This window comes from Panulirus ornatus, chromosome 24 (assembly GCF_036320965.1).
Source record: "Panulirus ornatus isolate Po-2019 chromosome 24, ASM3632096v1, whole genome shotgun sequence".
In the NCBI taxonomy this organism is placed as follows: domain Eukaryota; kingdom Metazoa; phylum Arthropoda; class Malacostraca; order Decapoda; family Palinuridae; genus Panulirus; species Panulirus ornatus.
The window spans coordinates 5,334,597-5,361,981 of record NC_092247.1 but is presented as its reverse complement, the minus strand read 5'-3'; the positions used below and the strand labels follow the sequence as shown (position 1 = coordinate 5,361,981).

General features: G+C 42.8%; 1 protein-coding gene across 1 annotated transcript in view; it reads left to right on the top strand.

Annotated features, from left to right (window-relative positions):
* The window catches only part of LOC139757028 (uncharacterized), a 109,138-nt gene that overhangs the window by 73,461 nt on the left and 8,292 nt on the right, over positions 1-27,385 (top strand). The window contains exon 2 of the mRNA XM_071677011.1: positions 11,501-11,752. Within this exon, the coding sequence (XP_071533112.1) occupies positions 11,501-11,752 (252 nt within the window). The remainder of the gene's footprint in view (positions 1-11,500; positions 11,753-27,385) is intronic.

Below are 27,385 nucleotides of genomic sequence, written 5' to 3'. Positions count from 1 at the left end.
ACCTTTATATCACTTCCCTATAAGGTTAGGAAGGCCTAGTGGCCATGTCGAAGGCCCCTAACTGCTGTCGTGACTGTAAAATGTTGGGGGTTTGAGGTTAAAAGAGTCGTAATGGCGCGGCGACGCGGGCTGTTCCCGCGGGCGATGGTGGCGCCACACCCTAACCCTCTTACAAACACGGATTTCTGGCTTTCCCTTACTCCACTTTCTACCCATATTCCTCTTTCCACGTTTATGAAGACTGGAAGAAAAGCGGGAATTCGTAAGAAGCGGCGGCAGGACGTAGAGGGAAGGGATCAGAGAGAATTTGTGGCGGGAGTCTTAACATCCGTGACGGATCATCACAGCAGTCCGACGCGGAATTTATTAAATACGGGAATTTATGGTCTCCCTGAGCAATTTTTGAGCATACGTGTTTTTTCCTGTTTGTTTGGCGTGATCGTGTGTGCTCTGTCTCTCACTGTTACTGTGAAGGTCTTTCTGCGGACGACTGGTTAAGGAATTATTACGGGTTATTTTGCCACTGGTGAGAGAGAGAGAGAGAGAAAGAGAGAGAGGCAAGTATTTACGTTAGGATGTAACAGTTTGCCCCCAAACATGTCTCATTACCTCACTCGTAAAAGTTGTGGTCTTGCAGTAAATAGGTCGAGGGTTCGATTCATATAGCAGGGGCGCAGCGTTCCGAGTAATGTGTATTTAATGTATGATTTATATATATATATATATATATATATATATATATATATATATATATATATATATATATATATATATATAGCATTACCTGCTCAGTATGACAGCCCAATTAAAGTAACTCCGGAGTGTTAAGTGTCGTTACTGGCTCCAAGAATTATTGAAAAAAATCACTTATGAATAATTTTTGAACGTAATTTTCACTTTGAAAATAGAATCATTTTTAAGAAACGGTGATTAATCTCTTCCGGGTGATTTGAGATAAGGCTTGAACCTCCTCCCCAGGGGGGAGTGAAGTGAGGCTTAAGCCTCCTCCCCAGGGGGAGTGAGGTGAGAGCCGTTGAGGCTCTTTCTAATGGAACCTGAGGTGCTGTTCATCTTCCTCCCCAGGGTAGACGTGAAACGACAGGCCATCTTACCAGAGTCTCACACCGTCGTGTCCTCCACGTACTTAGCATTCTCAGCCATCAGTTTATACGTCATGGGAAAGAAATAAGAAGAAAAGATTACATTCCAGCCTGGAGTGCTGGTCATTATCCTCAGTGGTGTGGTAATGGACGACAAATCCCTCCCTAACCCCCCACCCTCGCCTGGTAGGGTGTGTGTGGTATGTGGTCGTGACTGTGGTAGAAGGCCTCAGCCGGCCGGGGCCTCTGGTATGGTCTGTGACTGGTAACCCTCCACTCCCCCCTTCCGTCTTAACGTCTTGCCTCATTTGCATGTGGAAGAGAAAGCCTCGCTCGCTTGGCTTTCCCAAAAACAGCATCAGATTGATTTTCGGTTGTATATTTTTACTTCTTTTACCTTTATGAAGATCCTGTTTGTAAGACGTGATTTTTTTGAGGATCATCAGCTCTCTCTCTCTCTCTCTCTCTCTCTCTCTCTCTCTCTCTCTCTCTCTCTCTCTCTCTCTCTCTATCTCTCTCTCTCTCTCTCTCTCTCTCTCTCTCTCTCTCTCTCTCTCTCTCTCTCTCTCTCTCTCTCTCTCTCTCTCTCTCTCTCTCTGGCTGATGTACCGGAGGGAGGAGCCTCCTGGTTTATCATTTCAGTCTCCCATCTCTAGTGGCGGACGGGGAGGAGCCTTGCGCTGTTATACTCAGTCTCTACATCAATTAGGAATTTCGGGTACCATTACTGTCCTCCGGTAGATAACCTCATCAAAGGCTGTCACGTCTTTTGTTATCTGGCTTTCGCCCATAACGCCACCCGCCTTGCCCACCCGCCCAACTGGCCGTCGCTGCCGCCCGCCCACCCACCCTCCCACCCAACTGGCCGTTCGCCCGGCCGCCCAGACTTGGCCAAAATCTAATGAAAATCTCCAGAGGATGAATTTGCTCCCTATGGTGATTCGAACAGACTGACAAGTGTGAAAAAAAAAACGATTATTAATATTCATAGGAAACCTTATCTCCCGTGGGGTAATAGGGACCACCCCTGTGTTATTAAGTGATTGTACAATAGATCTTAATTAGACACCATTAATTAGGAGCGTGTCGGGGTTATCCATAGTTATCTAAATGGAAGGAATACTTTACGTCTCTCTGGCATGATGGGGGAGCCGACGTGTGGTGGCCATGACCCCTTGCCCACCATTTGGCGTTCGTATGCAAATTACCTGATGGGGTGCCACACGCTGGTATCCACGTCCTCACCAATCGTGGTCGGCTGAACGAGGTGTACGTGTGAGAAGGGCCGAGCGAAGCAGGAACGAGGAACGGGAGATAGACTTAATTCAGAAGTCAGAACTGAAGCAAAATCTAGACATTATAGATTATGAAACCCCGGGCTTTAAGGCGATTATAAGATATACAACTGTAGACAAAAGAGCCGTATGATTACCCCGAAGAATTCCACTGGTAAAGTATTCAGTTAGGATTTACATGAAAGATAAGGAGGTGAATACCAAGTTTCCGATTCATTTTTACCGTAGGAACTCGAGGTAAATAGAGCCAGATTTGGCATTAGAAAACCAGATACCTGGGATGTCAGCAACAGAGTCAAGATGTAATGAAGCCCACGGTGGAAATGAAACCCACAGATTTGATCTGATTTTCAGTCGAGGGGAGAGAGAGAGAGAGAGAGAGAGAGAGAGAGAGAGAGAGAGAGAGCAGGTAGATTGTGCCTACCTGAACCGCAGTCCCCAACCTGTGATTGCTGTAAGTGGCCAGGACTCGTGGCCATTATCAAGACATTCCTCGTCAAACCGAACTGAACCTCACCGAACTGAGGGGAAAGCCAGGGTGGGGGGGGGGGAAAACCGCACGTATGGCGACCGCCTTCCCGTCCCCCAGGAGGGAAACCCCCCCACTCTCTCTCTCTCTCTCTCTCTCTCTCTCTCTCTCTCTCTCTCTCTCTCTCTCTCTCTCTCTCTCTCTCTCTCTCTCTCTCCAGGCACAGCGATGGGTACCCCCAACCACACTGTGGTGTTGTTCATCCTTGCACACGACGCTGCAGAAGGGCTGGAACTCGACCTGAGGGTCATGACCCAAGGACACGCCGCCACGAGGGGATTACAGCACTAGTGACGAAGTTTTGAAGAAAACGCACCAGTGGTTCAGTGCTTGAGGGAACGGAAATCTGGAAGGTGGATTCTCATATATATATATATATATATATATATATATATATATATATATATATATATATATATATATATGTGTGTGTGTGTGTGTGTGTGTGTGTGTGTGTGTGTGTGTTAGCGCAACCTCGCTGATGCGGGAAACGGCGAACAAATACAATGAATTGTGGTGGTGGGCCAGGAGATTGACCGCCAGTTGTGGTGGTGGGCCAGGAGACAGGCCACCACCAGCTGTGAGGGAGACTTTCTTCGACGTGGAGAGAGTACCTCATGACCACACTTGCCACTCGTGGTAGGAGAGTGTTTTCACTGGACGTGACCGACCACCACATTGGTGAAGGAGAAAGTAAGTCTGTGGAGTAAGGTACGTGGTTCCCAGGCGAGGGCGTTGTACGTGGTTCCCAGGCGAGGGCGTTGTACGTGGTTCCCTGGCAAGGGCGTTGTACGTGGTTCCCAGGCGAGGGCGTTGTACGTGGTTCCCTGGCGAGGGCGTTAGACGTGGTTCCCAGGCGAGGGCGTTGTACGTGGTTTTCAGGCGAGGGCGTTGTACATGAATCCCTGGCGAGGGCGTTAGACGTGGTTACCAGGCGAGGGCGTTAGACGTAATTCCCAGGCGAGGGCGTTGTACGTGGTTCCCAGGCGAGGGCGTTGTACGTGGTTACCAGGCGAGGGCGTTAGACGTAGTTCCCAGGCGAGGGCGTTGTACGTGGTTCCCAGGCGAGGGCGTTAGATGTGTACTCTCTCGTTTATCCTTTTGCATTACCGTCCATTTCTCTGTTGTGCTTGGCTCCATCAAGTTGACCAAAGTCTCGATCGCTGGTCCGACTCGGCAGTCCTCGTTAGACCAACGGGCTAAGTTCTTCGCTTATTCCTTGCACATATTTTTTTTTTTTTTTTTTTTTGCTGCCTGTCCTCGAGGAGATGTGTATATATCCCAGTCGAGAGCCTGACGGTATGAGGATGTAAGTATACCATCCCCTTTTTCCTCTTCAACTCCCACTACGGCGTGTCGAACGCATAGAAAACTTGTTTCTCCCTCATCCCAAATTCGCTTTTCATCTCCGATGGAAGTCGTTGCAAATGTGATGCGCGCGCGCGCGCGTGTGTGTGTGTGTGTGTGTGTGTGTGTGTAGGACGAAGGACGTCGCTGACAGCTAAGTTTGATTAGGCTTCTAAAACTTATTGTCGTCCTGTTTCTCTGTTGAGAACTCCTCCTGACCGCACTTGTCTATTGATGGCTCTGTAGTCCCGGCGGCACAGCAGACACCCCCTGGCAGCCGCTGCCGTACAGCAGACTCTGGCAGCCGCAGGAACACAGCAGGCTGGCGTGCTCTCACTAAGGAGGAGGAGGAGGAGGAGGCGGAAGGGTGTCATATAACCCCGCAAGTGTTGCTTTTGGCGCCCGTGTGATGGGTGACGACGTGTGGTTGCAGTGTTAGAGTGACGGTCTGAGGCCACTCATGCCCCTGCCATCCCTCCCTCTCTCTTTCTCCCTCCCTCATCCTGCCTCCTCCCTACAGTGCCCAGCTCCTCCCGTGTCTCGCCTCCTCATCTCCATCGTCCCGGCACCTGCGTAGAGTACCGGTAAAAAGGTGAAAGTCTGGGGGTCAGGGCCAGCCGTCACCTGCCCTCCCCACAGGATGGTTCATGTGTTTGCCGTGGCTCTCCTCCTCCAGTGAACGACACCGTACTGCACGCACCTTCCCAGAGCCATGGTTGTCTCGTCTATTGTGGGTGTGTGTTGATGCTCTCGGAGTCGCAGTGTTGATTCTCTCTCTCTCTCTCTCTCTCTCTCTCTCTCTCTCTCTCTCTCTCTCTCTCTCTCTCTCTCTCTCTCTCTCTCTCTCTCTCTCTCTCTCTCTCATGTGTCCTTTAGCTTTGCGCCGAGTGTGGACCGGGAAAGGTTAACCCGGCGAAGCGCTCCACGATTACAGTCAAAGAGGTGCCCGGGCCGTGGCCTTCAGACGGCTTATGTTGCGAAAGACTCCAACTTTTGCCCTCGCTGTGAGCGGGGCGGCCAGCGTAAGTTAGAACAGTCTAGGGGGAGACGGGAAGGGTCGTATGTGCGCTAGGTCGTCGCTCGCTGGTTAGGTGCGACCGCCTACCCCACCCCATGGTCGTCCTGACATGAGGGGGGGGGAGTGTGTAAACATCCCCTCCAGCAGGGTCGTGCGTTCCTTGAGCACGACTGTACCACCCTCCAACACGACGGTACGACCCTCCCTTACCCAAGGGTCGTACTGTCGCACACCGGGGTCGTACCGTTATGCTCAACAGATGGACGTCTCTTCAGCCAAAGTCTATATACATACCATAAGATCCTCTTGAGTCACTTTAGGATTAAAACCTCTGCTGAATAAAGCAACGAGATGACACAAGACTTGTTTAACTACGTCTGAGCAAAAAGGCTTGAAAACAGGCGCATCTGGGAAGTGAAACTCCTTCGGGTGTGGTGGTGTCTTTGGAGAGTGGCATTTGATCCCTCACGCCGACTTGCTGACGAGGACGTTAAACATGATGGAGGTGACGTTACGCCTCCCTCAACCCTAGGCTGCTGACGAAGGCGACGAGGAGGCTGTCAAAGTACCCCGAAAAATATTGATAGAAATTGAATTTTTCTGTACCCAAAGTCATACAATTGTTGTATTACTTATATACTGGTAGGACTTCATTACACCTATGTGTGTGTGTGTGTGTGTGTGTGTCCACAGGAGTGAAGAATAAGAACTACCTCATTTTCCTAAGCCATCGGCACTCACTTTCACTCCTCACCATGAGGGGGAAAGTGTGAGCATATTCATGGTCGTGCAAGGAAGTCATACCTGCCGTCAGACATGGTGGTGGGTGTAGGCTAGTGGTTCTCAGGACCTGCGTCTGGGCTGGTCCGCACAGGTTGCAATCTTAGTCGCGGCTGTCGATCCACAGTCAATCTAGCTGTTCGTCCTCCTATATATATATATATATATATATATATATATATATATATATATATATATATATATATATATATATATATATATTGCATGAGGTCACAGTGGTGTGTGTGATCTAGTATATGCATAAAACCACAGGAAGATGGAACATGATAAGTTCCCAAGTGCACTTTCGTGTAATGATCACACCATCAGGGGAGGTACAAGGATGAGACAGAAGACGTAGAGCAGTCATTTGATATACAAGGAAGAGACTGCCTTGCCTAGAGCATTCAGTTGCCCACGACGTCTCATTTAACGAGAAACTATCCCGTATTGGCAACACCAGCTGTAAACTGGTCAAAAGTAAAAGTATTTGATTGATACAGTACCAGAGGCGATGACCACAGGTAAGGGGACCAGGTAGTGGGTGAAGTTACTGTGTTAGCCAGGTAGGGGGTAGAGGGGCACAACCCAGGTAGTGGGTACAAGCACTATCCAGGTAGTGGGTGGAGCCAGTAAACATGAGACATGGGTCAATTAGATTAAGTTATATCTCTGTTATAGTTATGTACAGTCGTGCTCGAGGGTCGTACTGTCGTACTCAATGGTCGTACTGACGTACTCGAGGGTCTCACTGTCGTACTCGAGGGTCGTACTGCCGTGCTCAAGGGTCGTACTGTCGTGCTCAAGGGTCGTACTGTCGTGCTTAAGGGTCGTACTGTCGTGCTCAAGGGTCGTACCTTCGTGCTCAGAGGTCATACCGGCATGCTCAAGGGGTCATTAATTTCTCACTCGGGGCTGGTGTGACCCCGGGGTTATACGGCGATGAATAAATGATGACCCGAAAATATGTACGTATACATGAACCCCCTACCCCTACCACTGTTGAATATGACCGTGCGCCGGGCGTGGCCCGGAGACCGCTTTACCCCTGACGCGTTACGGAGAAAGCAGGTGCGGGGAATTAACTCTTTGGGTGACTTGCCTGCGATTAAAAGATGTCAGAATTCTTTTTCGATCGCGATTTTTTTTCTATATGTATATATTTTTTCCTTTTTCCAGTGGCATGCTCGTGTGGTTTCCGCTCTTACATTTGTGTGTGTGTGTGTGTGTGTGTGTGTGTGTGTGTGTGTGTGTGTGTGTGTGTGTGTGTGTTTGCTGAGCTTCTGGTATATATTCTTTGGTACATGATTTATCTAAAGCGATAATTTCTCTTGTTTTCCGAGTATGCAGTTTGATAGGCCTGATGCCCAGGTTACCAAATAGCCGATCTCGCCAAAATGTAGTCGTCTTGCTCAAGGGTCGTACTGTCGTGCTCAAGGGTCGTACTGTCGTGCTCAAGGGTCGTGCGTGTCGTGCTGTTGTCCTCAAGGGAATAATAAGGCTACGAATCGCTTATGGTTAACGAATGGGAAACACACACACACACACACACACACACACACACACATATATATCCCTGGGGATAGGGGAGAAAGAATACTTCCCACCTATTCCCTGCGTGTCGTAGAAGGCGACTAAAAGGAGAGGGAGCGGGGGGCTGGAAATCCTCCCCTCTCGTTTTTGTTTAATTTTTCAAAAGAAGGAACAGAGAAGGGGAACAAGTGAAGATATTCCCTCAAAGGCTCAGTCCTCTGTTCTTAATGCTACCTCGCTAACGCGCGCAATGGCGAATCGTATAAAAAAAATTATATATATATATATATATATATATATATATATATATATATATATATATATATATATATAGATAGATAGATAGATAGATAGATAGATAGATATATTTGTATGTACATTACAATTAAATCTGTTATACTGCAAACATTTCTACTACACTGGGATGGCCCAGGTTTAGGAGTGGAGGAAACACCATCGCGAGAGTTGAGGGAGTGGGAGAAAGGTAATGAATATACGAAACTGATGTGATCACTCCACAGTGGATCGGCTCACACCCGCAACACCGGTGGATGATAACAGACGATCTCATTATCCCGTAAATAACGATGACAGACCGGTTGTCTGCGGACTGATAATGGACGACATTGGACAGTTAGAGCGTGTGTGTGTGTGAGAGGTGTGCCTGAGCCGGCGAGAATTGTCTGCACGTTAGTGTCGTTTTATTATTATTATTATTATTATTATTATTATTATTATTATTATTATTATTATTATTATTATTCTACTACTATTATCAGTATTATTATCAGTATTATTATTATTAATATCATTATTATTATTAATATTATTATTATTATTATTAATATCATTATTATTAGTAGTAGTAGTAGTAGTATTGTTATTATTATTATTATTATTATTATTATTATTATTATTAATGTCATTATTATTATTATTATTATTATTATTATTATTATTATTATTGTTATTAATATTATTATCAATATCATTATTATTATTATTATTATTACTATTGTTATTATTATTATCATTATTATTATTATTATTATTATTATTATTATCAATATCATTATTATTATTATTATTATTATTATTACTATTGTTATTATTATTATCATCATCATTATTATTATTATTATTATTATTATTATTATTATTATTATATACGGGACTCCTGCAACAGCTTGAATGGATTCCTTCGGAGAGAGCGGGTGTTCGACGAGACGGTACCCATTTTCCGTCCACTGACAGTGGTACAGCCTCGCTGAAAGTAAGTTTTCGCCCACGGAGTAACCTCACGCAGGCGGCACCCAGTAACGCTGTATGTGTGTCATTTAAGACCTACCGGGAATGACTTTGCTACCCTCCCCCTCAACGCTACAAGCCCAGATACTGTCCTCATTACATGAGTCCAGACCTAATGTTACCAGCTTGGCCGGAAAGGTGCGAGTCTTGAGCTGTGTGATACGACCCTTGAGCATCGCAGTCCGACCCTCTTGTATAATGATGATTTGGGGTGTGGGTAGATTAACCCAGACCTGTAGGACCTGGGGTGTGGGTAGATTAACCCAGACCTGTAGGACCTGGGGTGTGGGTAGATTAACCCAGACCTGTAAGACCTGGGGTGTGAGCAGATTAACCCAGACCTGTAGGACCTGGGGTGTGGGCAGATTAACCCAGACTTGTACGACCTGGGATGAAGGATGAGGTTATTAATTGGCCAACTTTGGGTTCCACTAGCTTTGGGTCATGGGTATGTGTGACCTCCGCCCCTGAATTCTTGACCTTTGACTTGAGAAGCCACTCACATTAAAGCCATGTACCTTTTTTTTTCTTCTGAAATGTTCAAATTTTATAGGGATCGAACATTAGTAATTCCTTAATTTCCATGAGGCTAATTTCATACTGACCCAACGAATGTTGACGGACTCAAGGCAATATTTTCTGGCTTTGGGGTAGTCGGCGCCAGGGACGTATATCTAGGGGAAAGCACTGAAATTGCGCCCCTGGCTTGATTAAAAATGTACATACAGTTTATTTATATAAAAATATATAACTCTTAAAGACTTAAAGACGAATTTGATCAAAATTGTAACGCAGAAGCGGTTATGCAACTGATAGTAGCAAAATATTACTATAGATGAAAGGTAGAATTTCTTTTTTATCTCACCAAAACCAAACCGATATGAATGTCAATCGGGTAACATATTTCAAAAAAAACAAACCTGTTGAGTGGCGCCCAGGGCACCTGCCCTACCTGCCATACCCTAGATACGCCACTGGTCCTCTCCTGTAAAAGGCGACAGCATCATGGAGGAGGAGGGAGTCCCTCCTAGTTCCCAATGTTGTTGTGTAGCGTGCTATATCGCCTTCCCCTGGCCAGTGTGTTGTATTGCGTCCGCTCTCTAACGACCAGCAAACCCCAGGTTCAAAGCTCTGTAAGACACAACGGCAGGTACGTAGGCAAGAAAGCAAGCAAAACGAGGGCTTTCCTTCGGACACACGCCCAGTAAATCGTTCATTTTAATTTTCTTTTCCCGACATGGTTTACCGCAGGGAGTGGTGTGGGTTGCGCGTGCCATATGGTCGCACGCTTTACCGCGCACCTTCTTCCTCATACTCACTTTACGTTTCTGTTTACATGCAAGTCCTCCATTGATACGAATATTGTCTTGCTCGGTCTCTTTACCACAAGGTTACAATCGCATGAACACACGCGATGCTTCCTTGTAACCTGACGCCAGATAGATATAGTAATCAGGCAAGTACGATGCCATTTGTGTCCAGCAGATAACTTTGTCAAAGACCATCAGGTCTTCTATCTTTTGTCTTAACTTATGTACTCCCATGACGGAGCGACTGTGAAACACGACACTCCTCGGTTATGATGGCCTGACCTGACCCTGTGAGAGTCTGTCTGGTCAAAGGCCAAGCCATACCGAGGGTTCGAGCCCTCGTGATCAGGGGTTGGCCCTAGTCATCCTTAAGGGTCGTATCGTTGATATATATATATATATATATATATATATATATATATATATATATATATATATATATATATATATATATATGATAACTTAATTACTATGGCAGACGTTATCATGAGAATAATTCGGGCTGTCACTTTATCTCTCTATTCCTGTCTTTGTAAATCTTGGTAGTTAACACTGCCTGTACTAGTGAGACCTCGGCAATGTGTACTCCTGCCATGAACATGTACACTTGTACACTGAAGCGTTGTACATGCCACGTTGGTGCTAACATATGTTCTTGGAGTGAATTATGTCCTTTGTTGCACATAATGTGAATGTTTGAGTAAAAGACCTGACCTTGAACTTCGAGTTTTGAGAATTAGGCCAAGAGATTGTTAAATCATGACCCTTAACCCAAGTCGTAAGTCCATGGCAAGAAAATTAAATAAGATCTTACTATGACCTCTTGCTAGGAAGGTCGTAGGTCACATTGCTTCAGGAGCTGGTGAGTTGAGGACCTGGTAATTTGGCCCTTTATAGGGCAGTGATGAGCATGTTGGCAAGGGTGACCTGTTGGTAGATGAGTCCTGTTGACAGCAGAGACCTGTCGTTTTCTCAAGGTAGACCTGTTGGCATGGAAGACGCGATAAATTTTTGGATGTTTCAAATTCCTTTGTTTTCCCTTATCTTGATATAATTTATCTTATGTTTTGTATGTAAATCTGTGGGTAATGTTCATAATGTATTATATAGACTAGCCACAGTGATTTCACCATATAAGTTATGCAATCTATTTGTATTTTTGATACATTTGATCATGTATTATTTAAGATTTGGTGAATATTGAAAAAAAAAAATCTACTGACGTGTATGATAGTATTCCATCATTGCGGAGACATACTAACCTAAAATACGTTCGCCAGAACACTCAGGAAGAGGTGGAGGTCTTGGGCGAGGTGTCGGTGCGAAGGCCAGCCGTGCTGGTGTCTGGCTCCCTGGTGCTACTCGGAGTCGTGGACTGCATCGTTAGCCTAGCATGCATCACCGTCAGCGCCAGGGAGGCCTGCGGGCTCTACAACAAGGCGGAAGACCGTGCCCAGGGTCTCTCCGAGGGACACAACCGCAAGGAACGGCTGTACCGATGGCTCGGCCAGCAAAAGACCATCTTCCCCCTAGTGAGTTCGGACGACATAGTCAGCACGGGCTGGGTAATAGAGGTTTTGCCTCTTGCACGGGGATGGATCATGGAGGGCTTGCCTCACAAATGTTAGCACAGGGAGGGTTATTGAGGGCTTGCCTTACTAATGTTAGCACAGGCATGGTTATGGAGGGCTTGCCTCATTAATGTTAGTAAGGCATGGTTATGGAGGGCTCACCTCATTAATGTTAGTACAGGCAGGTTTGGAGGGCTTGCCTAACTAATGTTAGCACAGGCAGGGTTATGGAGGGCTTGCCTAATTAATGTTAGCACAGGCAGGGTTATGGAGGGCTTGCCTCACTAATTTTATTACAGGCAGGGGTATGTAGGGCTTGCTTCACTAATGACAGCACAGGCATGGTTATGTAGGGCTTGCCTCTGATGTTAGCACAGGCAGGGTTATGGAGGGCTTGCCTCTACTGTTAGTACAGGCAGGGTTATGTAGGGCTTGCTTTACTAATGTCAGCACAGGCATGTTTATGTAGGGCTTCCCTCACTGATGTTAGCACAGGCAGGGTTATGAAGGGCTTCCCTCACTAATGTTAGCACATGCATGTTTATGGAGGGCTTGCTTCACTAATGTCAGCACAGGCATGGTTATGCAGGGCTTGCCTCACTAATGCTACCACAGACAGAGTTGTGGAGTATTTACCTAAAATTGCACAGGCTGGTTATGGAGTGTTTGTCTCTGACATTAGCACAGGCTGGATTATACAAGAGACTGTCCTATTAGCATCAGTTTACTATCATCATGACTCTCCGTGTAGACTAGAATGTGTTTTGCCAGAGAATATGTATTTGCACTTAAGAGGGAGAGAAGACTTTCAACTAATCAGTGTGCTACACAAGCACACCAAGACACTGACTCCATCTGGCTTACAAATTGAAATCTGGTTGTAAGTTGTAGATTTTCATGAAAATTTGTGAATAGATGTTATTTTATAGGGTGATTAAGTATTTGGAGTCAGAACACTGGATTTCGTAATATTAAGCATTTAATTAACACTTGGGTGAATTATAGTAATATTCCCATTATAATTACTCGTTATTATATGAATTTTTAAGTTTTGACCACAGATTCATATTCAGCGTACTTAAAAGCATCTGTGCCAAAATTAGCAAGAAAATCCATTTTTTGAAAAAAATCAAGAAAAATCCTAGGCTTCATACCCTTGCATTTTGCTCAGATTTTCAACTTCTTCAGATTTTAATGAAAATCTGTGTATAGATCTTAATATATATCGTGATTAAGTATTTGGAGTCAAAAGATTGCATTTCTTAATATTAAGCGTTTGATTAACACTTGTATTAATCATAATAATATTCACATGCTAATTACTCAATTAATGATTGGAATTTATAGATTTTGACCACAGATTCATATTCAGCGTACTTAAAAGAATCTATGCTGAAATGTGCAAGAAAATCCATTTTTTCAAGAAAATCTAAATCAGATTTTCAGTTTCCTCAGATTTTAATGAAAATATGTGTACAGATGTTATTCTATATGGTGATTAAGTTTTTGAAGTCGAAAGATTGCATTTCTTGATATTAAGAGTTTAATTAACACTTGTATTAATCATAATATATTCACATGCTAATTACTCAATTAATGATTGGAATTTTTAGGTTTTGACCACAGATTCATATTCAGCGTACTTAAAAGTATCTTTGCTGAAATTTGCAAGGAAATCCATTTTTTCAAAAAAATCAAGAAAAATCCAAGGCCTTGCATTTTGCTCAGATTTTCAGCCTCCTCAAATTATCATGAAAATTTGTGTATAGATGTTATTTTATATGGTGATTAAGTATTTGGGGTCAAAAGATTGAATTTCATAACATTAAGCAACAAATTAACAATTGGATTAATATAACATTAATTTGCATACTATTTACACGATTAATTGTAGGAATTTTTAGGTTTTGACAACAGATTCATATTCAGCGTACTTAAAATATGCTGAAATTTGCAAGAAAATCCATATTTTCGAAAAAATGAAAATCTGTGTATAGATATTATTCTATATGGTGATTAAGTATTTGGAGTCAAAAGATTGCATTTTGTAATATGAAGCATTTGATTAACACTTGGATTGATTATGATAACATTTACATGCTAATTACTCGGCTAATTATAGGAATTTTTAGGTTTTCACCACAGATTCATATTCAGCGTACTTAAAAGCATCTGTACTGAAATTAGCATGAAAATCAATTTTTTCAAAAAAATCATCCAAGGCTATATACCCTTGGATTTTGCTCAGATTTTCAAATTCCTCAAATTTTCATGAAAATTTGTGAATAGATGTTATTTTATATGGTGATTAAGTATTTGGAGTCAAAACACTGGATTTCTTAATATTAAGCATTTAATTAACACTTGGGTGAATTATAATAATTTTTTTTTTTTTTTTTTTTTTTTTTTTTTTTTTTTGCTGTCTCCCGCGTTTGCGAGGTAGCGCAAGGAAACAGACGAAAGAAATGGCCCAACCCACCCCCATACACATGTATATACATACGTCCACACACGCAAATATACATACCTACACAGCTTTCCATGGTTTACCCCAGACGCTTCACATGCCCTGATTCAATCCACTGACAGTACGTCAACCCCGGTATACCACATCGATCCAATTCACTCTATTCCTTGCCCTCCTTTCACCCTCCTGCATGTTCAGGCCCCGATCACACAAAATCTTTTTCGCTCCATCTTTCCACCTCCAATTTGGTCTCCCACTTCTCCTCGTTCCCTCCACCTCCGACACATATATCCTCTTGGTCAATCTTTCCTCACTCATTCTCTCCATGTGCCCAAACCATTTCAAAACACCCTCTTCTGCTCTCTCAACCACGCTCTTTTTATTTCCACACATCTCTCTTACCCTTACGTTACTTACTCGATCAAACCACCTCACACCACACAATGTCCTCAAACATCTCATTTCCAGCACATCCATCCTCCTGCGCACAACTCTATCCATAGCCCATGCCTCGCAACCATACAACATTGTTGGAACCACTATTCCTTCAAACATACCCATTTTTGCTTTCCGAGATAATGTTCTCGACTTCCACACATTCTTCAAGGCTCCCAGAATTTTTGCCCCCTCCCCCATCCTATGATCCACTTCCGCTTCCATAGTTCCATCCACTGCCAGATCCACTCCCAGATATCTAAAACACTTTACTTCCTCCAGTTTTTCTCCATTCAAACTTACCTCCCAATTGACTTGACCCTCAACCCTACTGACATATATATATATATATATATATATATTTATTTTATTTTTTTTTATTATACTTTGTCGCTGTCTCCCGCGTTTGCGAGGTAGCGCAAATTATAATAATATTCACATTATAATTACTCGAGTTATTATATGAATTTTAGGTTTTGACCACAGATTCATATTCAGCATACTTAAAAGTATCTGTGCTGTAATTAGCAAAAAAATCCATTTTTTCAAAACATCAAGAAAAATCCAAGGCTATACTCTTGCATTTTGCTCAGATTTTTAACTTCTTCAGATTTTAATGAAAATCTGTGTATAGATCTTAATGTATATCGTGATTATTTGGAGTCAAAAGATTGCACTTCTTAATATTAAGTGTTTTATTAGCACTTGGATTGATTATGATAACATTCACATGCTAATTACTTGGTTAATTAAAGGAATTTTTAGGTTTTCACCACAGATTCATATTCAGCGTAATTAAGAGCATCTGAACTGAAATAAGCAAATCAATTTTTTCAAAAAAATCATCCAAGACTATATATATATACCCTTGCATTTTGCTCAGATTTTCAAATTCCTCAAATTTTCATGAAAATTTGTGAATAGATGTTATTTTATAGGGTGATTAAGTATTTGGAGCCAAAACACTGGATTTCATAATATTAAGCATTTAATTAACACTTGGGTGAATTATAGTAATATTCCCATTATAATTACTCAAGTTATTATATGAATTTTTAAGTTTTGACCACAGATTCATATTCAGCGTACTTAAAAGCATCTGTGCCGAAATTAGCAAGAAAATCCATTTTTTCAAAAAAATCAAGAAAAATCATTTCAATTAACACTTGTATTAATCATAATAATATTCACATACTAATCACTCAATTGATAATTGAAATTTTTAGGTTTTGACCATAGATTCATACTCAGCGTATAAAAAAGTATCTATGCTGAAATTTGCAAGAAAATCCATTTTGCTCAGATTTTCAATTTCCTCAGATTTTAGTGAAAATCTGTGTATAGATCTTACTATATATCCTAATTAAGTATTTGAATTCAAAAGATTGCATTTCATAATATTAAGCATTTAATTAACACTTGGATTAGTTATAAAAATATTCACATGCTAATTACTCTGCTAATTATAGGAATTTTTAGGTTTTGACCACAGATTCACATTCAGCGTACTTAAAAGTATCTAAACTGAAATTTGCAAAAAATCCTTTTTTTTTTTTTTTAATCAAGAAAAATCCTAAGCTATACGTATCCTTGCATTTTGCTCAGATTTTCAACTTCCTCAGATTTTAATGAAAATCTGTGTATAGATATTATTGTATATGGTGATTAAGTATGGAGTCAAAAGACTACATTTCATAATATTAAACGTTTGATTAACACTTGGGTTAATTGTGATAGTATTCGCACCGAAACCACGGCTCCCATTCCACATTCATGCCCCACAAAACTTTCCATGGTTTACCCCAGATGCTTCACATTCCCTGGTTCAATCCATTGACAGCACGTCAACCCCAGTATACCACATCGTTCCAATTCACTCTATTCCTTGCACGCCTATCACCCTCCTGCATGTTCAGGCCCTGATCACTCAAAATCTTTTTCACTCCATCTTTCCACCTCCAATTTGGTCTCTCACTTCTCCTCGTTCCCTCTACCTCTGACACATATATCCTCTTTATCAATCTTTCTTCACTCATTCTCTCCATGTGACCAAACCATTTCAAAACACCCTCTTCTGCTTTCTCAACCATGCTCATTTTATTACCACACCTCTCTCTTACCCTTTCATTACTTACTTGATCAAACCACCTCACACCACATATTGTCCTCAAATATCTCATTTCTAGCACATCCTCCCTCCTCCACACAACTCTATCTATAGCCCACGCCTTTCAACCATATAACATTGTTGGGACCACTATTCCTTCAAACATACCCATTTTTGCTTTCCAAGATAACGTTCTCGACTTCCACACATTTTTCAACACTTCCAGAACTTTCGCCCCCTCCCCCACCCTATGATTCACTTCTTCTTCCATGGTTCCATCCGCTGCCAAATCCACTCCCAGATATCTAAAACACTTTACTTCCTCCAGTTTTTCTCCATTCAAACTTACCTCCCAATTGACTTGTCCCTCAACCTTACTGTACCTAATAACCTTGCTCTTATTTACATTTACTCTCAGCTTTCTTCTTTCACGCTTTTTACCAAACTCATTCACCACTTCTGCAGTTTCTCACATGAATCAGCCACCATCGCTGTATCATCAGCGAACAACAACTGACTCACTTCCCAAGCTCTCTCATCCACAACAGACTGCATACTTGCCCCTCTTTCCAAAACTCTTGCATTCACCTCTTTAATAACCCCATCCATAAACAAATTAAACAACCATGGAGACATCACACACCCCTGCCGCAAACCAACATTCACTGAGAACCAATCACTTTCCTCTCTTCCTACACGGACACATGCCTTACATCCTCAATAAAAACTTTTCACTGCTTCTAACAATTTACCTCCCACACCATATATGTTTAATACCTTCCACAGAGCATCTCTATCAATGCTATCATAAGCCCTCTCCAGATCCATAAATGCTCCGTACAAATCCATTTGCTTTTCTAAGTACTTCTCACATACATTTTTCAAAGCAAACACCTGATCCACATATCCTCTACCATTTCTGAAACCACACTACTCTTCCCCAATCTGATGCTCTGTACATGCCTTCACCCTCTCAATCAATACCCTCCCCTATGACTTCCCAGGAATACTCAACAAACTTATACCTCTGTATTTTGAGCACTCACTCTTATCCCCTTTGCCTTTGTACAATGGCACTATGCAAGCATTCCGCCAGTCCTCAGGCACCTCACCATGAGTCATACATACTTTAAATAACCTTACCAACCAGTCAACAATACAGTCACCCCCCTTTTTAATAAATTCCACTGAAATACCATCCAAACCCGCTGTCTTGCCGGTTTTCATCTTCCGCAAAGCTTTTACTACCTCTTCTCTGTTACCAAATCATTCTCCCTAACCCTCTCACTTTGCACCCCACCTCGACCAAAACACCCTATATCTGCCACTCTATCATCAAACACATTCAACAAACCTTCAAAATACTCACTCCATCTCCTTTTCGTATCACCACTACTTGTTATCACCTTCCCATAAGCCCCTTCACTGATGTTCCTATTTGTTCCCTTGTCTTACACACTTTATTTACCTCCTTCCAAAACATCTTTTTATCCTCCCTAAAATTTAATGATACTCTCTCACCCCAACTCTCATTTGCCCTCTTTTTCGCCTCTTGCACCTTTCTCTTCACCTCCTGCCTCTTTCTTTTATACATCTCCCAGTCATTTGCATTATTTCCTGCAAAAATCATCCAAATGCCTCTCTTCTCTTTCACTAGTAATTTTACTTCATCCTACCACTCACTACCCTTTTTTGTTTCCTTGCACTACCTTGCTCATGCAGGAGACAGCAACAAAGTATAATAAAAATATACATGTCAGAGGTGGAGGGAACCAAAAGTGGAAGACCAAATTGTAGGTGGAAGGCTGGAGTGAAAAAGATTTTGAGCGATTGGGGCCTGAACATCCAGGAGGGGGAAAGGCATGCAAGGAATAGAATGAACTGGAACAATGTGGTATACTGGGATCGACATGCTGTCAATGGATTGAACCAGGGCATGTGAAGTGTCTTGGGTAAACCATGGAAAGTTTTGTGGGGCCAAGATGTGGAAAGGGAGCTGTGGTATCAGTGCATTACACAAGATAGCTAGAGACTGAGTGTGAACGAATGTGGCCTTTGCTGTCTTTTCCTAGCGCTACCTCACACGCGTGTGGGAAGAGGGGGATGCCATTTCATGTGTGGCTGGGTGGCGACGGGAATGGCTGAGGGCAGCAAATAAAAGTATGTACATGCGTATATATGTATTTGTCTGTGTATGTATATGTATGTATATGTGCATGTGTGGGCATGTATGTATTTACACGCGGGAGACAGCGATAAAGTATAATAAATAATCAAAAGAAAATACTTTGACGTCTCCCGCATTAGCAAGGCAGCACAAGGAAACAGACAAAATAATGGCCCAACCCACCCACATACACATGTATACACACAAAAGCGCACACGTACTTATGCATACCTATACATTTAAACATATACATACATATACATACACAGACATATACATACATTTTTTTTTTTTTTTTTTTTTTTTTTTTTTTTTTTTTTATACTTTGTCGCTGTCTCCCGCGTTTGCGAGGTAGCGCAAGGAAACAGACGAAAGAAATGGCCCAACCCCCCCCCCATACACATGTACATACACACGTCCACACACGCAAATATACATACCTACACAGCTTTCCATGGTTTACCCCAGACGCTTCACATGCCTTGATTCAATCCACTGACAGCACGTCAACCCCTGTATACCACATCGCTCCAATTCACTCTATTCCTTGCCCTCCTTTCACCCTCCTGCATGTTCAGGCCCCGATCACACAAAATCTTTTTCACTCCATCTTTCCACCTCCAATTTGGTCTCCCTCTTCTCCTCGTTCCCTCCACCTCCGACACATATATCCTCTTGGTCAATCTTTCCTCACTCATTCTCTCCATGTGCCCAAACCATTTCAAAACACCCTCTTCTGCTCTCTCAACCACGCTCTTTTTATTTCCACACATCTCTCTTACCCTTACGTTACTTACTCGATCAAACCACCTCACACCACACATTTTCCTCAAACATCTCATTTCCAGCACATCCATCCTCCTGCGCACATCTCTATCCATAGCCCACGCCTCGCAACCATACAACATTGTTGGTACCACTATTCCTTCAAACATACCCATTTTTGCTTTCCGAGATAATGTTCTCGACTTCCACACATTTTTCAAGGCTCCCAAAATTTTCGCCCCCTCCCCCACCCTATGATCCACTTCCGCTTCCATGGTTCCATCCGCTGACAGATCCACTCCCAGATATCTAAAACACTTCACTTCCTCCAGTTTTTCTCCATTCAAACTCACCTCCCAATTGACTTGACCCTCACCCCTACTGTACCTAATAACCTTGCTCTTATTCACATTTACTCTTAACTTTCTTCTTCCACACACTTTACCAAACTCAGTCACCAGCTTCTGCAGTTTCTCACATGAATCAGCCACCAGCGCTGTATCATCAGCGAACAACAACTGACTCACTTCCCAAGCTCTCTCATCCCCAACAGACTTCATACTTGCCCCTCTTTCCAAAACTCTTGCATTTACCTCCCTAACAACCCCATCCATAAACAAATTAAACAACCATGGAGACATAAACGTACATATTCATACATGCTGCCTTCATCCATTCCTGCCGCCACCCCGCCACACATGGGGGCTAATGGGGAGCTAATAACGAGTAGTGGTGAAGTGAGAAGGAGATGGAGTGAGTAATTTGAAGGTTTGTTGAATGTTTGATGATACAGTGGCAGATATAGGGTATTTTGGTTGAGGTGGTGTGCAGAGTGAGAGGGTCAGGGAGAATGGTTTGGTAAACAAAGAGAAGAGGTAGTGAAAGCCTTGAGAAAGATGAAAGCCAGCAGGGTGGCAGGTTTGAATGGTATTGCAGTGGAATTTATTAAAAAAGGGGGGTGAATATGTTGTTGACTTGCTGGTAAGGATATTCATTGTATGTATGGTTCATGGTGAAGCATCTGAGGATTGGCGGAATGCATGCATAGTGCCATAATACAAAGGCAAAGAGGATAAAGATGAGTGTTCAAATTACAGAGGTACATGTTTGTTAAGTATTCCTGGGAAATTGTATAGGAGGGTATTGATTGGGGAAGAGCAGTGTGGTGTCAGAAGTGGTAGAGGATGTGTGGATCAGGGATTTGCTTTGAAGAATGTATGTGAGAAATACTTAGAAAAACAGTTGGATTTGTATGTGGCATTTATGGATCTGGAGAAGGCATATGATAGAGTTGATAGAGATGCTCTGTGGAAGGTATTAAGAGTATATGGTGTACGGGAAAGTTGCTAGAAGCACTGAAAAGTTTTTATTGAGGATGTAAGATGTGTACAAGTAGGGAGAGAGGAAAGTGATTGGTTCCCAGTGAATGCCGGTTTGTGGCAGGGGTGTGTGATGTTTCCATGGATGTTTAATTTGTTTATGGATGGGGTTATTAGGAAGGTGAATGCAAGACTTTTGGAGAAGGGGCAAGTATACAATCTGTTGTGGATGAGAGGGCTTGGGAAGTGAGTCAGTTGTTGTTCGCTGATGATACAGCGCTTGTGGCAGATTTGAATGTGAAACTGCAGAAGTTGGTGACCGAGTTTGGTAAAGTGTGTGAAAGAAGAAAGCTGAGTAAATGTGAATAAGAGCAAGGTTATTAGGCTCAGTAGGGTTGAGGGACAAGTCATTTGGGAAGTAAGTTTGAATGGAGAAAAACTGGAGGAAGTTAAGTGTTTTAGATATCTGGGAGTGGATTGTAGCAGCAGATGGGACCATGGAAGTGGAGGTGAGCCAAAGGGTGTAGGAGGAGGTGAAGGTGCTGGGAGCATTGAAGAATGTGTGGAAGGCAAGAACGTTATCTTGGAGAGCAAAAATGGGTATGTTTGAAAGAATAGTGGTTCCAACAATGTTATATCGTTACGAGGCATGGGCTATAGATAGTGTTGTGCGGAGGAGGGTGGATGTGTTGGAAATGAAATGTTTGAGGACAGTATGTGGTGTGAGGTGGTTTGATCAAGTAAGTAATGAAAAGGTAAGAGAGATGTGTGGTAATAAAAAGAGTGTGGTTGAGAGAGCAGAAGAGAGTGTACTGAAGTGGTTTGGTCACGTGGAGAGAATGATTGAGGAAAGATTGACAAAGAGGATATATGTGTCAGAGGTGGAGGGAACGAGAAGTGGGAGACCAAATTGGAGGTGGAAGGATAGAGTGAGAAAGATTTTGAGCGATCAGGGCCTGAACATACAGGAGGGTGAAAGGTTTGCAAGGAATAGAGTGAATTGGAACGATGTGGTATACCAGGGTCAACACATTGTCAATGGATTGAGCCAGGGCGTGTGAAGCGTCTGGGGTAAACCATGGAAAGTTTTGTGGGGCATGGATATGGAAAAGGAGCTGTGGTTTCGGTGCATTACACATGACAGCTAGAGACTGTGTGTGAACGAATGTAGCCATTATTGTCTTTTCCTAGCCCTACATCACGTGCACGCAGGGGAAGGGGGGTGCCATTTCATGTGTGGCAGGGTGACGGTGGGAATGTATGAAGGCAGCATGTATGAATGTGTACATGTGTATATATGTATATGTCTCTGTATGTATATGATGTATACGTTGAAATGTATAGGTATGTATATGTGCGTGTGTGAGCGTTTATGTATATACATGTGTATGTAGGTGGGTTGGGCCATTCTTTTGTCTGTTTCCTTGATAGAGTGTAAGAAAGTAAACTCTACATTGATATGGGTAAAATTGAAAGTGGATGGAAAGAGATGGGTGATTATTGGTGCATATGCACCTGGGCATGAGAAGAAAGATCATGAGAGGCAAGTGTTTCGGGAGCACCCGAGTGAGTGGGTTAGTAGTTTTGATGCACGAGACCAGGTTATAGTAATGGCTGATTTGAATGCAAAGGTGAGTAATGTGGCAGTTGAGGGAATAATTGGTGTACATGGGGTGTTCAGTGTTGTAAATGGAAATGGTGAAGAGCTTGTAGATTTATGTGCTGAAAAAGGACTGGTGATTGGGAATACCTGGTTTAAAAAGAGAGATATACATAAATATACCTATGTAAGTAGGAGAGATGGCCAGCGAGCGTTATCGGATTATGTGTTAGTTGATAGGCGCACGAAAGAGAGACTTTTGGATGTTAATGTGCTGAGAGGTGCAACTGGAGGGATGTCTGATCATTATCTTGTGGAGGCGAAGGTGAAGATTTGTAAAGGTTTTCAGAAAAGAAGGGAGAATGTTGGGGTAAAGAGAGTGGTGAGAGTAAGTGAACTTGGGAAGGAGACTTGTGTGAGGAAGTACCAGAAGAGACTGAGTACAGAATGGAAAAAGGTGAGAACAAAGGACATAAGGGGAGTGGGGGAGCAATGGGATGTATTTAGGGAAGCAGTGATGGCTTGTGCAAGGGATGCTTGTGGCTTGAGAAGCGTGGGAGGTGGGCAGATTAGAAAGGGTAGTGAGTGGTGGGATGAAGAAGTAAGATTATTAGTGAAAGAGAAAAGAGAGGCATTTGGATGATTTTTGCAGGGAAATAATGCAGATGACTGGGAGATGTATAAAAGAAAGAGCAGGAGGTCAAGAGAAAGGTGCAAGAGGTGAAAAAGAGGGCAAATGAGAGTTGGGGTGAGAGAGTATCATTAAATTTTAGGGAGAATAAAAGGATGTTTTGGAAGGAGGTAAATAAAGTGCGTAAGACAAGGGAACAAATGGGAACTTCAGTGAAGGGGGCTAATGGGGAGGTGATAACAAGTAGTGGTGATGTGAGAAGGAGGTGGAGTGAGTATTTTGAAGGTTTGTTGAACGTGTTTGATGATAGAGTGGCAGATATAGGGTGTTTTGGTCGAGGTGGCGTGCAAAGTGAGAGGGTTAGGGAGAATGATTTGGTAAACAGAGGAGAGGTAGTAAAAGCTTTGCAGAAGATGAAAGGCGGCAAGGCAGCGGGTTTGGATGGTATTGCAGTGGAATTTATTAAAAATGGGGGTGACTGTATTATTAACTGGTTGGTGAGGTTATTTAATGTATGTATGACTCATGGTGAGGTGCCTGAGGATTGGCAGAATGCTTGCATAGTGCCATTGTACAAAGGCAAAGGGGATAAAAGTGAGTGCTCAAAATTACAGAGATATACGTTTGTTGAGTATTCCTGGGAAATTATTTGGGAGGGTATTGATTGAGAAGGTGAAGGCATGTACAGAGCATCAGATTGGGGAAGAGCAGTGTGGTTTCAGAAGTGGTAGAGGATGTGTGGATCAGGTCTTTGCTTTGAAGAATGTATGTGAGAAATACTTAGAAAAGCAAATGGATTTGTATGTAGCATTTATGGATCTGGAGAAGGCATATGATAGAGTTGATAGAGATGCTCTGTGGAAGGTATTAAGAATATATGGTGTGGGAGGCACATTGTTAGAAGCAGTGAAAAGTTTAGGAAGTGTAGGAAGAGAGTAAAGTGATTGGTTCTCAGTGAATGTTGGTTTGTAGCATGGGTATGTGATGTCTCCATGGTTGTTTAATTTGTTTATGGATGGGGTTGTTAGGGAGATGAATGCAAGAGTTTTGGAAAGAGGGGCAAGTATGCAGTCTGTTGTGGATGAGAGAGCTTGGGAAGTGAGTCAGTTGTTGTTCGCTGATGATACAGTGCTGGTGGCTGATTTGTGTGAGAAACTGCAGAAGCTGGTGACTGAGTTTGGTAAAGTGTGTGAAAGAAGAAAGCTGAGAGTAAATGTGAATAAGAGCAAGGTTATAAGGTACAGTAGGGTTTAGGGACACGTCAATTGGGAGGTATGTTTGAATGGAGAAAAACTGGAGGAAGTGAAGTGTTTTAGATATCTGGGAGTGGATTTGGCAGCGGATGGAACTATGAAAGCAGAAGTGAATCATAGGGTCTGGGAGGGGGCGAAAGTTCTGGGAGCATTGAAGAATATGTGGAAGTTGAGAATATTATCTCGGAAAGCAAAAATGGGTATGTTTGAAGGAATAGTGGTCCCAACAATGTTATATGGTTGCGAGGCATGGGCTATGGATAGAGTTGTGTGGAGGAGGGTGGATGTGCTGGAAATGAGATGTTTTAGGACAATATGTGGTCTGAGGTGGTTTGATCGAGTAAGGAATAATAGGGTAAGAGAGATGTGTGGTAATAAAAAGAGTGTGGTTGAGAGAGCAGAAGAGGGTGTTTTGAAATGGTTTGGTCACATGGAGAGAATGAGTGAGGAAAGATTGACCAAGAGGATATATGTGTCAGAGGTGGAGGGAACGAGGAGAAGTGGGAGACCAAATTTTAGGTGGAAAGATGGAGTGAAAAAGATTTTGAGTGATCAGGGCCTGAACATGCAGGAGGGTGAAAGGCGTGCAAGGAATAGAGTGAATTGGAACGATGTGGTGTACCGGGTTCGACGTGATGTCAATGGATTGAACCAGGGCATGTGAAGCATCTGGGGTAAACCATGTTAAGTTCTGTGGGGCCTGAATGTGGAAAGGGAGCTGTGGTTTCGGTGCAGTATTACGTGACAGCTAGAGGCTGAATGTGAACGAAAGTGGCCTTTGTTGTCTTTTCCTAGCGCTACCTCGCGCACATTTGGGGGAAGGGGTGGTCATTTCATGTGTGGCGGGGTGGCAATGGGAATGAATAAAGGCAGACTATGAATTATGTGCATGTGTATATATGTATATGTCTGTGTGTATATATATGTATACATTGAGATGTATAGGTATGTATATTTGCATGTGTGGACATGTATGTATATACATGTGTATGTGGATGGGTTGGGCCATTCTTTCGTCTATTTCCTTGCACTACCTCGCTAATGCAGGAGACAGCGACAAAGCAAAATAAATAAATATATATATATTTCTATTTATTAGGCTTTGTCGCTGTCTCCCGCATTTGCGAGGTAGTGCAAGGAAACAGAAGAAAGAAATGACCCAACCCACCCCCATACACATGTATATACACACATGTCCACACACGCAAATATACATACCTATAAATCTCAATTTATAGGGAAGGAGTAGCAGTACTCCTGAAACAGGAGTTGTGGAAGTATGTGATAGAATGTAAGAAAGTAAATTCTCGATTAATATGGGTAAAACTGAAAGTTGATGGAGAGAGATGGGTGATTATTGGTGCATATGCACCTGGGCATGAGAAGAAAGATCATGAGAGGCAAGTGTTTTGGGAGCAGCTGAATGAGTGTGTTAGTGGTTTTGATGCACGAGACTGGGTTATAGTGTTGGGTGATTTGAATGCAAAGGTGAGTAATGTGGCAGTTAAGGGAATAATTGGTATACATGGGGTGTTCAGTGTTGTAAATGGAAATGGTGAAGAGCTTGTAGATTTATGTGCTGAAAAAGGACTGATGATTGGGAATACCTGGTTTAAAAAGTGAGATATACATAAGTATACTTATGTAAGTAGGAGAGATGGCCAGAGAGCGTTATTGGATTACGTGTTAATTGACAGGCGCGCGAAAGAGACACTTTTGGATGTTAATGTGCTGAGAGGTGCAACTGGAGGGATGTCTGATCATTATCTTGTGGAGGCTAAGGTGAAGATTTGTATGGGTTTTCAGAAAAGAAGAGTGAATGTTGGGGTGAAGAGGGTGGTGAGAGTAAATGAGCTTGGGAAGGAGACTTGTGTGAGGAAGTACCAGGAGAGACTGAGTACAGAATGGAAAAAGGTGAGAACAGTGGAAGTAAGGGGAGTGGGGGAGGAATGGGATGTATTTAGGGAATCAGTGATGGATTGCACAAAAGATGCTTGTGGCATGAGAAGAGTGGGAGGTGGGTTGATTAGAAAGGGTAGTGAGTGGTGGGATGAAGAAGTAAGAGTATTAGTGAAAAAGAGGAGAGAGGCATTTGGACGATTTTTGCAGGGAAAAAATGCAGTTGAGTGGGAGACGTATAAAAGAAAGAGACAGGAGGTCAAGAGAAAGGTGCAAGAGGTGAAAAAAAGGGCAAATGAGAGTTGGGGTGAGAGAGTATCATTAAATTTTAGGGAGAATAAAAAGATGTTCTGGAAGGAGGTAAATAAAGTGCGTAAGACAAGGGAGCAAATGGGAACTTCAGTGAAGGGCGCAAATGGGGAGGTGATAACAAGTAGTGGTGATGTGAGAAGGAGATGGAGTGAGTATTTTGAAGGTTTGTTGAATGTGTTTGATGATAGAGTGGCAGATATAGGGTGTTTTGGTCGAGGTGGTGTGCAAAGTGCGAGGGTTAGGGAAAATGATTTGGTAAACAGAGAAGAGGTAGTAAAAGCTTTGCGGAAGATGAAAGCCGGCAAGGCAGCAGGTTTGGATGGTATTGCAGTGGAATTTATTAAAAAAGGGGGTGACTGTATTGTTGACTGGTTGGTAAGGTTATTTAATGTATGTATGACTCATGGTGAGGTGCCTGAGGATTGGCGGAATGCGTGCATAGTGCCATTGTACAAAGGCAAAGGGGATAAGAGTGAGTGCTCAAATTACAGAGGTATAAGTTTGTTGAGTATTCCTGGTAAATTATATGGGAGGGTATTGATTGAGAGGGTGAAGGCATGTACAGAGCATCAGATTGGGGAAGAGCAGTGTGGTTTCAGAAGTGGTAGAGGATGTGTGGATCAGGTGTTTGCTTTGAAG